Source organism: Drosophila persimilis, unplaced genomic scaffold (genome assembly GCF_003286085.1).
Source record: "Drosophila persimilis strain 14011-0111.01,24,50 unplaced genomic scaffold, DperRS2 tig00000579-arrow-pilon, whole genome shotgun sequence".
NCBI lineage: Eukaryota > Metazoa > Arthropoda > Insecta > Diptera > Drosophilidae > Drosophila > Drosophila persimilis.
This window is the reverse complement of record NW_020825322.1, coordinates 2,612,233-2,626,331: the sequence shown is the minus strand read 5'-3', so window position 1 is coordinate 2,626,331 and position 14,099 is coordinate 2,612,233. Positions and strand designations below refer to the sequence as shown.

Sequence of the window (14,099 nt, the reverse complement as noted above, 5' to 3'; positions counted from 1 at the left end):
TCAAGTTCGCATCGCTGCCTCGCTTGTCGCCGGCACGCGACAGAAATTAATAATTGAGCAGCAGCAGCCACAGCCAGGGTTGCCACTGCCATTTGCTAAATTGAAACCAGCAGCAAAGAGGATGATGCTGATGGTAATGCTGATGCTGATGCTGATGATGATGACGATGGTCCGCTGGCGGTTATGGCAGTGGTGGTTCTGGTGGTGTTGGTGTTGGTGGTGGCGATGATGCCCAGCCAGACAGACACGAAGTGGCAAATCAATTGCGTTTCACTTTGATTGTATGCAAATCTTTGCTGGGGGAGTTTCCAGAGGGAAAGAGAGAGGGGGAGGGGGCGATGCGTTTTGTGGCTGCTGCATGTTGCATGCAAATTAAGTGCAACACTTGTTGCCACCGACTGCCTGAGCACCCAGCACCCAGCACCCAGCTCCCAGCCGTCAGCTATCACCATCATCATCATCAGTCGCGCTGGCACTTTCCCATTGTTGGACAGGAAATGCAACTGAAGATTTGGCTCCATCTCCGCTCCGTCCCCTGCTCTTTGATAGCCTGACACTGGCTCTCAATTTGAGCAACAGGATGCGGTTGGTTTTGCCAAAGAAAATTAGAGGCGGCTGTCCAGCGAAACAGGTGGAAGACTTTGGGAAGGAAAAGGAAAATCGATTTCGAGCGATTGCAGTGTTTGAAAGGAAGTCTTTCACAGCCCACAGAGGCTGATAAGCCCATGCAGTTATTCAAAAAAAAAGAGCATTAGGAATTTGGAGAGGCCTTGCAGAAGATGTGCAAATATTCAGTTAAAAAGTATCCTTTCCTTGGCCTAATACTTTCCCAGATGACCAGATGAGCTTTTACCAAACCCCCATTTACCATTTTCCCCCATTAAATATTAGCCATAAATCGTAGAGATTCTATTGTAAATTATGAGACCCAAAAAAGAGAAAAAGATACAAAATGGAATGAAAAGAAAATTGAATCAATTAAATCATAATATTCCAGCGGACAAAATCCACTCCGAACACGAGGAGTATCCACAGAGAATGATCAATGGGTTCCAGAGTCTTGTTGTTGTGTCATTAATAGTGGGGCACTATCGGAGAGGGGGCGGGCCTGGTGGGGGACCCTGGGCTGGACCCAGCAGGAGGGGGAGCGAGGTCATTCAAACAACGGGACGCATTTGCAAAAAGCCACACAAAAACCGCATGAAATCACATAAATTAAAATAACTCTATTAACCTGAACAAATTTATTATTTTGACCAAAAGATTTTTTTTTTTTGTGTTCGGCTGTGTTGTGGTTGTGGCGCGGGTTGGAATAGAGATTGGGGCAGGACCATGGGGTGGTCTTGGGGCTGGTGTTGCTGTTGGGGCAGTTGTATATGGATTTTGCTGTGACAATGAAGCGCGTGACTTAAACAAAGAGTACCGCAAAAGAAGAGGCAGGCGAATATGAACAAAAAAGAAAGATATACAGTGAAGGAGTGACAGAGGAAGGGTACTCAGAAAGAAATAGTGGGCTATAGGATGATAGAACGGGACAGTGAGACCGAACACAGAGAATCCTGTTCCACTTATAGTGGCTGCTTTTGTTATATTACGTTTTACTCTCCTTCTCTCTCGATTTTTCGTTATCCTTGCAGAGGGCATTCAAATTTTCTCCCGATGTTTGCCACGCACAAAAGGAAATCTATCCGATTTCGTAAAGAATACGAGAAAGAATAGGGGGCGTGCGACAACCCCCGGCTCACTCGCTTCCCTTGCTCGCGCCGATATGAGTCAAATATCGAGAAGACCTCAGATACGAACAGATTTATGCACAGATTTAAGAGGATAAATATATAGTATATATAAATATAAATAATGTTCCTAATCCAATAAGTTTATACCTATTTAAATGAAAGTTTTTGGTTTTTGTTTATAGGTTTAAATATTGTATAAATTTTGTTCTAGTCGCACCTCAAATTTGACTGCTGAATGGGGGGCATGGGCTGAACAGTTACAAGGGTGTATGTGGGAAAAGTTGTCGGAAACCAGAGCAAGGCTGATAGTTGGGGTCGATAAATATGAAAGGGTATCAATAACTTCGGGAACAAAAGTTGGACTTCCTTCCATGTTTTTCGTTGTCGCTTCGGAGGCAAGCAGCAAAATTTATTATCCTTACCTCCTGCTGTGGCGCCTCCACAACAGTGGGCAGCCCCCACCCTTTAATTGTGCGCCATTTAAGCACCTGCTGTGAATCGGGGGCAGAGCTGTCCCTCCATGGAGCCGCCTCTCCTGGGTGCCAGCACCCCACCCCACCCCATCCTGACCAGACCTCACATGTCCATACATCATTGTGCCGCAGAATGTTTATGACCCTTATGGCCTGCCGTACCCGCCACCCCGCCACCCCGCCACCCCTCCACCCTGCTGTACCACCCTCATCCCCAGCCCGCTCAGTATCCCCCATACTCCCATTTGGTGAACTCCAGGCCGAAACCCCCAACGAGCATTTAATAGTTTTGGCGCGGCATTTTCTCGTAATGCTTTATTTATTTTTAATCATAGAACAAATACGAGTGGCCTCCCTGCCCTGCTCCTCTGCACAATCCACCCGATTCTACCAGTAACCCCCACCCCACCGGAAAGCAAAAATATGGCCCATCATTTGTTCAACGATATGTGCAAACAATTGGCGCATTAAATCCAAAAGCGGAAAATAAATTTTCATTCAATTGAATGGAAGAACAGGAGCAAAAAAAAAAGGTGCGTGCTCAGAGAACGTGGAAGAGGTGGGCCAAGGATAATGCCACGAGTAATGACTTAGGATCATGAACTAAATAGGCTTTCAAAATAAATAAACCTAAGCGAGAGATGACCTGCATTTGAAAGAAACGTAATTTTCCCATTAAAGACATCCATTAAATGGTAAAACAAAAACTTTGAAAAGATCTGTAAGGCTGAATAGTATTTATTTAGAAATAGGAGTATAGGTTGTAGAAACTAGAAGAGCTTCAAGAATAAACCAGTAAAAATCGAAGCATCTGGAAATGAGAAATTTGGTAAGTTCTTGAACCCCGTGTGTTCAGCTGTCACATCTTGAGTCATCGCGTTGCCTGATTGAGAATTCGAATGTTCGTAGCTCTTCAGTTCCAGATTAGTGCCGGCAGCATTTTGACCATTTGGTATAGACATGGTATAGACATTATCATCATCGTCTTTGTTGATTTTTTTGTGTTTAAATAGCCATTTGATGGGAGTGACTGCATTTAATTCCCGAGCGCTGACGCCTGGTCTGTCATATGCAAAGTCCATCAAGTTAATCAATCATGTTTGAAAATGCTCGACGTGAGCATTTTATCTCTCTGATGTTTTTCTATATTCCCTCAAGCCCAAATGTACAATTTTGTGCTTTTAAATGGTTGATAGTAAATGGAAATCAGAACCAAGGAAAATCAGAACATAATTGTATTGTATTGAAATAGGATATTGTAAGAAATTATGATAAATGTTTCTATGCGAAAATTGAGTGTACAAATTGTGGGAATGATTTGCTAAGACCAATGAGGAGAATCGAATTGGAGAATCAGAGAGCTGGACAGTGAAGAATGTGGAATGGCAAATGGTTAAAAGAGTGGAAAATCAGCGGACAAAATTCGCGATGATTGCCAGAATCTAAGCTGCTATATTCGCCATTTAAAGTCGTATTTCTCATTTATTTTCCCCCTGATTCACGGCTAGTCCCAGTCATAGATTAGTTGTCATGCCAGCCGAATGCTCTCCCAACCCACATCCTCTCTCCCTCTCACTTTTCTCCAGTGAATTTTGTCATAGTCACAGGTTTTGTTGCTGGCATTTCGGCGCCTTCCTTTTTATGATTTCCACACTTCGATTTCCCATTTTCCGCCCATTTCTTGTTTTTTTCCCCCTCCTTTCTAATTAAGCAATCTTTTTGTTTTTGTTCAGTGGCTGCTTTGCAGTTTTAGTGACAATTTCCTGCATATGTGGGGAGCAGCTTCAAATATTTTTCCTCGTAGTTTTCTGCATAATTGATTTGATTACCTCTCGCTCGTACCTATACTCCTAATAGTGTTTCTCGTAGTGGTTTAGCGGAGAGTCGCTGAACTCCCATCCCATCAAATCGGAGGTCTCCAAAACCAAGTCTAGTCATGATCAAAGCAAACAACAGCCCTCAGACACAAATTTTAATCACAACTTCCTGCATGAATTTATATTTTTATCTTTTATAGTATTTCCCTTTTTTTTCTGCGTTGTTCGTTATTATTTTTAGTCTTTTTTCTACCACTTCTTGGAGTTTTTTTTTCTGTCTGATTTGTTGGCCGGCTGGGCGTGGGAAAAAGCTGAAGGCGCTTGGACTCGGGTGCGGCCCCGCAACGGAAGACTTCAAATGGGGAAGGCACATCGGATTCGTACACTCTGAAGTGTATTAAAGTGGAGTTTATCCCTTATATCCCTATCGATAGAATCCCAGCCTTCATACATATGTTCGTTATAGGAAGTATTTATTTCCCACTGTCTTCCATAATCATTATATAGCACTCGACAAATTTTAGTTCGCCTAGTTCGTTGCGATTCTGGGTCTGGAACGAGGCCCACAGGGGGGTTGGCGCATAATTCATGTAAATCGCGAAATCGCAGTTTGACAATCGCCAACGGGTTCTCTGGTCCAGCTCCTCCTAATACGCATAAATTTTAGCATCTTTATGTGTTTGACTGCCTGCTGTTGTCCACTGTCCACTGTCCCATGTCCCCTGTCCGCTGTTGTTGGCTGATTGCTGATGGCGAACAAAACTAAACACTTTTAAGCTCATAAATTTTGGGAGCACAAAAGGCCCAAGCAAATCAAAACAAAACGCACAACCAAAATTGGCTGCCATTGGACGAGCCGCAGAGAGAGAAAGAGAGAGAAGCAGTGTGCAAGAGAGAGAAAGGGAGAGACATGGTATAGCTCATTTGAATATTGATATGATTTCGATTTTGGTCCGCGGCCCGCATTAATTAAGAGCCAGAAATTAGCGCTCGTGTTGCGCGCGTGCGCAGAGCAAGTTCATCTCATATCGGTCTTGCATCGGATATATGTATCTCAACTGGTATTTTATATGCCGTTGGCAGATCCATCTCGCTCTCTGCGATCGAACATATAGCCGTGTCGGCCACTTGACGTTTTCCCATTAATCCTGTATCGATTTCCGATCCATTTACATAAATATGTGTGTGTATTTGACTCTCGTCGGGCCTGACCTCTAAGGCCTAGGGCCAGCCGATTTCAATGGAAATTCCAGGGCTCCATGCCAGTGGTCCACCCAAAAAAAGATACGAATTTAATATACCATTGTACTGGATGAGTACATTACTCTTAAACTAAATTCTGATTTGCCGGATTTGTCCTGAGGTCGTCGTGTCACTGATGGGGGATATTGGAAACCAATATCCAAGGGGCTATGGGAGGAGAAGCTGCATGAGGGGCTTACGAGTATCTCCGCCATGGCTGAGGCCAACGTTTAAAGCGCGAGCCAGAGGCAAAGGGCTGGAGGGGGATGCTGGGGCATGGTTTTAATTTTGATCCGATTCTGTTCATGTCGCCTGTCGGCTTTAAACATCAACTTGTTTGAAAATGGAGCTGGTTTTTTCTTCCAATAAATTGTTGGGTCAGCCACGGTTTTGCGCTCGTTTAGAAGGCAATCATTGAACCCCCTAAAAAACTCTTTGAACAACAAACTTTTTTTAACTTTTTGTTCATTTAACACTTCCGCCTTTCGATGCTTCACAAAAAAGTGCATTTAACAAATATTTTGAATGATTCCCCACCAAACAAATTGGGGACCCAATGTACTCAATTGATAGAAGAACCTATGTTGGGTTATATGTAATATCATTGATTATGAGACAATGCTATCACATCAACCATACTGAAAGCGAGAGATTTAAATATTAACAGGATTCACCAGAGCCATCCTTGTCGTCGGAGTCCAAGCCAATCGCTCTCTGGAAAAGGGAACGGAGGTGCAGTCGTCCAACACACACTCCCACACGATATTTCCCAGAGCCCACAATGTATATTCGTGTGTTTGAAATCGAAAGCTCACTAGCAAACCACCTAACGATTTGCGAAAACTGGAGCCCGAACTTTTCCGATTTGACAGTCAATTCGCAACGTTTTGTAGTACTCAGATCAGAGAAATTTCGTAGCTAGCAAAAACAGGGGTGATATTCGTATGGAACCGATAAGAAATCATCCCTATTTTGCGACGAAAAAAATACTGGTAAAATAAAGCAGATATGTGAGAGGCTCGAAGCTAAAAGTTGGGGGCAGAGCAGCAACTGGCAATTGGGCATACATATTGTATGTATGTCAGGCACAATTAGAGCGCCATCAACTTAATTACTTTGAATAATTAAAGACACAGATGATGGAAATTAAGGTCTCGTCATCGCGCAGCTTGCTGGCGCCAGCTGACTCGAATTTTACAGAGAACATCTTCGGCCTCTTCGATGTGATCTGGCCTGTCTTCCTCTCTTGGACTGTATGGAATCGGTGGAAATGCAAATAGTGGCGGGGGCTGATTAGCCAATGGCCGAGGGCGTGGCAATGGGAAGAATGGCCCAACGATTTGTTTGGGGAGCGAAATACGCAAACAAAGACTCGGTCTCAGGGAATCAAGCGAAAGATCAATGAAAAGCAATGAATGAATGAATTAATCTGGGGCTGGCTGGCTGGCTGAACTCAATGGATGGTAGATGGATGATGCCAGAGCAGAGCAGGGCACAGTGCTCCCTTTTGTGGGTGCCGAGTGGCTCAATTGAGAGCCGGGGCGAAGCCAGGGCAGAAGCTGCTGCCAAATTGCCCCCATTGTTGTTGCTAAATTTAAATGAATACGAGTGTGCATGCAAATGAAAAAGCAGCCCCGATTCCCATTCAAAACCCTAAATACGAGTACAATACACAAGCGAGCAAGAAATAAAGAAAGCCCAGCGAGAGGATGGAACCAAAAGGGGGAAACCGGGCAAAAAACTCATTTAACTAATAATTGCCTTGTTTTGTTCAATTTCACTCCATGGGCGGTGTTTCGGTTTGTCTTTTGGAATATCGTAGAGAAATTATGCATAAAGCGTAGCTGGGTGGATATTTTGCATATTTTAATGCTTGACTAATAGTCGGGTTCAATAGCCATGGATAGAGGGTTCCCGATACCACCTAGAAAAATCCTCCAGGGCTCTAACAGGTTCCCCAATATATTGGGGGAAATGATAATTCTAGCGCTATATACATTAAATGAAGATTATTTCAAATCATATGTATTCAAAGATATCCCTAAGCTATCAAAAAAATGTCATGGAATAGTAAGAAGCTAGTAGTAGAATCCTTAAACCCATTTCTGATTATGTCCTAATGAATGCTGTGACATCTTTCTGCGATGATCAAGAGCACTTGCTTACCATAAAACACCCATAAAACACCCAGCGATAATCACAGAAAATCTCGGCGTAATTTCTATGCCTCTCTCTCTGTCTCCTGGGTACAAGCCAAACAAAAAATAAAAGCAATCTCTGTAACAACAGTTACTCAACTTGGCTAACTGCTAGTCAGTCTGGCAGACATTCCGCCAGTTAGCCTGTCCGACAGCCACATGGCAAAAAGCATTCAGTCAGTCAATCAATCAGAGTTTGACCAGGCCAGAGCCAGAGCCAACTTCTTCTGGTTGTACAGCTGATTTTTCTCACAATAATTTGTAGTCCGCTAGGCTTTGTCAGAGACACCTGTGCGAGGCGCAGTTCCAAAGCAGAGTCCAGGGGAGTCCGTTGTCCGTCGTCCGTTGGCCGTTGGAGGTGGCCAAATATGAGCACAGACCCCGAGTCCCAGTGCCCATAAATCTGTGGAGCAACTTTCCAGTTGACTGCTTAACAATTTTCAACACGCGCACAAGCGCATGAGGCACAGGCGCAACTGTGGCCAAGACGGTGGCCAAGGAGCCACACCTGAGATGTATTCCATGGGAACGGCCTACGCTCCATATATACTACTCCATGTACTCCATGGACAGCGACAGCCCCGACCACGGTAATGTGTAATAGTTCTATTAGTCGCATGTTGGCGCGTCTCTGGTTACAGCTAATCTCTTTCGCTACCAACTTTGGCTCTGTCGCTGGCTCTGGCTCTGGCTCTGGCTCTGCCTCCTAAACGCCTCTCATTGAACCTCCCATGAGAACCAAGAACCGGCTGGCAATGGGTATTACTCCAGCAACAACAAATTTATCGTATATTTTTTGGCCTGAATAGTTTATGGCTGGCGCCTCGACGACGTTACCGTCGCCTTCGCCGAAGCTGTGTGGCTCATTGCCCAATTTGGTTCGCCTGCCGAACCGGTTCGCAGTGCGATTTGGATTTTGCTCGCCGTTTTGGAACTCGTTAGCTTTATGGGGCACAAAGGCAGCAAGGCAGCCGTCAACGGTTTGATTTCTAATTAAAACGGAAATATGTATTATAGGCCACGGATAAGCCGCACAAGGGTACACAAGGGTATACGGCTCGTCAAAATTGTCGACATTTTTTTTTTTTTTGATATTTCGGTTTAGTGCAGAAGTTACGAATTGATTTAAATGGCAGATTGATGGGGATTCCTCTCCTGATGATTGATGCATTGAAGCAATAAAATATCGAACCAGCTCTATTTCATCCATCGAACCCGTCCCCCCGCTGGGTATCCAAAGTTCGACTCTCATTTGAGGCATAGAAATTAGACATTGTCAAAGCAAGACATTTTCGTTTATCTATTTATCTGTTGGATTCTGTGTGTCTATCCCAACCTGTCATCTATCAGTTTTCATTGCCTCGAGAGGCCTAAAACTATTTTCGGGCCTCAGCGAGCAACATTTACGAGCATCGACTTGGGGAATGGGAAATGTGGAGTGGGGAAGGGGAATGGGGAATGGGGGGATATTTTTACAATTTTTCGAACGTTTACGAATTTGAAATCCGCGTCCGCCTTAGCATTTTATGGCACCTGCCATGAATCGGCTCCACCTCGTATAATCTTTTTGTTCAACTTCAGAGCAACTCCTCTCCCTCTCCCTTTACCTCTCCCCTAGATGCTTGATGCTTATGCCTCCAGCAAAGAATAGAGTTGTCCCTGCGTTTTATGGCCGCTTTATCGCACTTCCCCATAAAACTGTCAAATTTTCTACAAATGAAATGCATTTGACAAACGGCTTGTTCTTTGTTTGGTAAGGGGGCTTTCACCCATCCAAGGGTGGGAGCTGGTCGAAAGATCGAGACGAGGAGCGTTCGACCCACGCGTTCCGAGCACTAGCTTACACCAATTCCATTGTGGAAGGCCTAGGAAACCAATCCAATATTGGGTCCGTTAAGCGGCAACGGCCGATCTAGCCAAACTACACTCAAAGCTATAGTCTGTAGCGGTCTTTAGCTGAAATGAGAAGTTACCCCACAGATGATCTGGGTCAGCTCACAAACGGTACGTGTCTTGGATACCCAACAAGCCATTTCAAGGCTTCCGAAGGCTCTATATGATGAACCTTTACTTTATAGAAATGTATGTATGGTCGAAATTCAGTAAAGTTTTTAAATAGTAATAATAATACCAGCTTCTTGAAATATCCAATTTAAATATCAATCATATTGGATAATGAAAAAAAAAAAGAAGACTTGATTTAATTGGGTTTCAATTTGATATGTAAAAAGCGAACAGTGTGGCCACACAAAGCACAGAAATAAGTGTGTCCTTACTATTTTGCCACACAGGGTTGCCGGACTTTTAATCTACTAAAAAATGCCATAAAGCGTAAGAACAGCTGACATATTGAATTTAGAAAACGTGTTGCAGTAAAGTAATTTGCAGAAATTCGTCTTCGTGAAAAAAAAAAATTAAAAAAAAAAATAATAATGAATTTCTTGAGAACTTTGTTCGACGGCTCCCTTATGGCGGAGATTAAGGATTTTATGGTAATTTTGCATGAAACCGCAACCGGTGATCGAAATATTGGCCATAGCTCACAAATTTCTCCTATTTTTTATGCAGGGCATATCAAAAAGCGGCACCTCGAAAATCTTAGCTTCCGACGATTTAATGGATCAGCCGCCACAAAAAAAACGACGTGTTTCCGTCATTCCATTGCCGGAGCTGGCAGACATGGAGCAGCCATCGCAGCACCGTCGCCGTCGCTCTTCATTGCCAAATTTCGGTAGAGTCGATGAGTTCAGTACTCGTCCCGTCGAGAATTTGACCATAGAAAGCGCCGTGCGCTATCCTACTCCTGGCCAAATGCTTCGCTCACCAGCTAAACGTAGAAACTCCATCGGCAACCAACAAGAAGTCAAAAAATCTACGAAATTAGCCATAAGGCGCAGCAGCTTGTGAATAAAGTCTGACATTTGATGGCAACGTCTATTGTAAACTGTACAAAATTCAGAACATAAATAAAATCGGGCGTAACCATTAAAGAGTAGCTGACTTTAGTTAGGGCCCCAGGGCCTTTGGCTGCCTAGCCACGCCCCTGAGCTTGACGGTCTGGACTACCAGATCAAACGCCTGATGAAAATATCCAATTATTCTGGCGAACAACACCTCTGTCCCGATGCACTCGAATTTGCGGTTTTGCGAGCTGCGCCTCATCTCCTTCCTTGCCTCAATCTGTCGTCGCATGTACATAGGGCCTGTGGGCACACATTGGTTGTTCATACAACCTCGTTTCGCTGATGGAAGATGTACTTTGGACTCTGATGCAAAACCATTACTATTAGCTAATAAGCCCCACATTTCATGTCAGCAATCAACCCGTCACTTAGCCCCACACACAACTCTGGCGCAAACCACATATGTACATACATATGTATGTATGTGTGTACATTTATCGGGAAGGAGACAAAGAGAAGCAGGGAAAAGCTACTGGTGATGCACCCGCAACTGTCACCGATAACTTCTGGCGCTGTGGCTTAGATACCCTTGCATCTGCACATTGCCCATGCCCATGCCCATGCCCATGCCCATGCCAATGCCCATCCGTATCCACATCCACATCCACTTCCACCTGGCGGTGGCTGCCACCTTAACCACAATCGCACCACCCGAACCATTCTTCTCTTCTCTTGAGTCCGCTCTTTGGGCTTTTGTGCATTTTTAGGGCTACGCGCCGCAAAAACCGCAAGAAATCAATTCCAAGAAATTGTTTGTCTTCCGCTGCTGCGTAGCCGTAGCCCACATGAACACATACATATGTATGAACACATACACATATATGTAGCGGTGTGCATGTGTATATGGATCTGTGTATGTATACATACACAGCTGGATATAGAAAATAAATCGGCTGCATTTAGCACGCTTCATTTGGCCGAAAACTGTTTGGATTCTGATTCGGATGTTGGATGTTGGTCAGCCTTCTCGGCCGGAGTCGGAGTGGCTTCATTATTAATGGTTGATTAACACGGCATGAGGTGTTGAGGTGCTGGGGGTTTGGGTTTGATTGTTCTCTTTTGGGCTAATTTCATCATCAGCGATGGCCAACAGCCAGCAGAATGGAAATAAAAATCAAACCAAGTGGCTGGCGATAGGAAGTGAAAAGCGGACACACATGAACACAGTCGTTGAACAAAAAGCGAAACCAAAACGGAAAGTTTATTAGCTGCGATGCGGAAATTCGAGGCGTGACATTAAATGTCCAGACATCCAAGTGTGTGTATGTATGTATTGTCTCTCCACGCCAAAGATCGACACTTCTGCTAATGACAACCGTTTCCACTTCATTTGCTGTTCCACTTTCCAAGAATGATAGGGCGACACACAAGGAGAATAACGAGAAGTTAACCCACAAATTGGGGTGTTATACACACATATATTGTACACATGTAGATGTGTACATTATACATACATATCGTTGAGATCTCTCGATATCCATACGCTAATGCTGCAACAATAAAAGCAATTACCAATCTGTTAGAATATTGGTAGTTTTTGTATTTGAAAACATAACATGTAATCCTTCAAATTGTGTGTATATGTTATGGAGGAGCTGTTTCTGAATGGCCAGCGACAGATGAAGCGACGGGCTTCGCGTACAGAGCGGTCCACTGGCGGGCCAAGCGGTCTGTCTTGTACAATAACGCAGCAATGCAGTTCAATGGGCTATCGGGGTTGGGCTCAGTCAGCAGCGATTGACCGCCCGCATAGGGCGTGTCCAAGGGCCCAAGGATAATGGCTCTCCAGTTGTAGATAGAGTCCACTTTTCACCCCTCCGTCGGATCGCTCCTCATTTTGTCTCCTTCCCTGTGGATGCGGCGGAAGTCTATATTATTGTCGATCTGATATTCCTGAGCCGCAACTACACAGCCATCGTTCGCAGGTTCCGCCGCGTCGGGCTCAGGGGCTGCGCGGTTGTAGCGCTGGGTGGCAGCGGCATTTCGAGCGGCCACGAGCCGCGCCCTTTTAGGTGTAGGTGGTGGCATCTCCTGCAAGACGGCAAAGCGTTTAGAAACACTTTTATCAGATTGTATAAACGATTATTGCTTACGATATGATTATTGCACATTTTTTTCACCAAATGCTTTTACAACGGGGCCCATGGAATGAACCACCCAACTCTAGTAGAGCTGAAGAAACAACGATGTTTGCGACAGTCGATGCTTTCAATGTTTCCAATGATTTTGTAATTCAAGATTTAGGTACAGCTGGATTCATCCGGACTTAACCTAAAATGTTGTTCAGGTCTAGTCTAGTCCAACAACCACCCAGTCAGTTCCAATCCAAGTCAAGTCCAATGGAATACGGCCATATTTAAGAACTGTGCTGCGATTAGAGAGTTAGCATGAGAGACGAAACTCAAAATTAGTGCCCGTAGCCCTCTACAGAGTCGTCTCCCGGCTATCAATCGAAGAACTGAGACACTATTTCTGCAGAAAAATTACGTTTTCCAAAACATACAGCCAGCCAGCCAGCTCCTAGCCCATTTTGAAATTACTTAAGGTGGTCCGCTGACTCTCTTTCGGGACTTATTTTACTCTCGGCAATACTGAGAGCCAGTGTTGCCATTTTAGCCTATTTAAGGCTAGATCCAGCTTATTTGAAAACGGATATGCTTGAAAAATTATGAAAATGCTTATAGCCTTTAATCTAGCCTTCTTTAATATCACCAAAAAATGCACTCAGTCCCTTGGCAAAGTCCAGATGGCACTATAAAGCTTTGGCCAATTTAATACGTTCCAGCTATACCGATTCGAGTAATAGAAAATTAGATGAAATATAGACACAATTTGTTAGCCTTTTTTATGCAATTTGTAGCTTGTTTTTTTTGGTGAAATTTAGCATATTTTGATGCTCAAAATCTGGCAGCACTGCTGAGAGCGCCCGAACTGACGCATATATCTGTCTCGCTCTGACTGCATGCTGTTCCGTTGAAGCTATCTCTTTTTTTCGCAGTTAACAATAAGGTCATAGGAAGCATTTAACGTTCTGTCCAGCAGCGTCTGCCGATCTAAGCCCAATGCCTTATCAGAGTCTGTGGATTTTGCAGCAATCTAGACAGAATCTCTTGCAAAAACATCGATACTTGAGAAAAAAAACATCGATGACATTGATATGCTTTAACAGCACTAAGTTCAAGCTTCAATCCGTTTCTTAGCGTAATTTTTCTTTTACAAATATGTACCTTAAAGCTAGATGCACAGTTTTTCGAGTAGTGCTCTGCCGTTCGTCAAGAGTTTGTCGTTTACACACATGCATACACACATACGGATGTACATATACTAAAGTCTTATTTTTTTCATGTGCTGTGGAGCGTGGAGCTAATGATTTCAACGATTTGAGAATATTTGACCAGCACGTGTATGGTTTGCCCTCAGGAGTTTTGTCGTTTAATGAAGTTTTAAATAATCGTGGTGCTGGTCAAAATATACTAAAGTCTGTTTTTTTTTCATGTGTCGCCGTACGTCGTGCTGGTGATTGCAACCCTTCGAGAAGTTTCGGCGCCAATGTATTGCGAAACTCCTACTACTACAACTACAACTACAACAACTGCAGGTCATGTGAGTGTGTATCGAGATCTGTGTGATTTGCGTACTTAAGTTAAGGTGATATTTATATACAGTCTAG

General features: G+C 43.9%; 1 protein-coding gene across 1 annotated transcript; it reads left to right on the top strand.

Moving 5' to 3' along the window:
• Window positions 1-9,879: 9,879 nt before the first annotated feature.
• LOC6598461 lies at window positions 9,880-10,397 on the top strand. The gene is made up of 2 exons (XM_026990521.1): window positions 9,880-9,958; window positions 10,035-10,397. Exons 1-2 carry the CDS (start codon window positions 9,899-9,901, stop codon window positions 10,371-10,373), a joined length of 399 nt encoding a protein of 132 aa, XP_026846322.1. The 5' UTR covers window positions 9,880-9,898; the 3' UTR covers window positions 10,374-10,397.
• The last annotated feature ends 3,702 nt before the right edge of the window (window positions 10,398-14,099 follow it).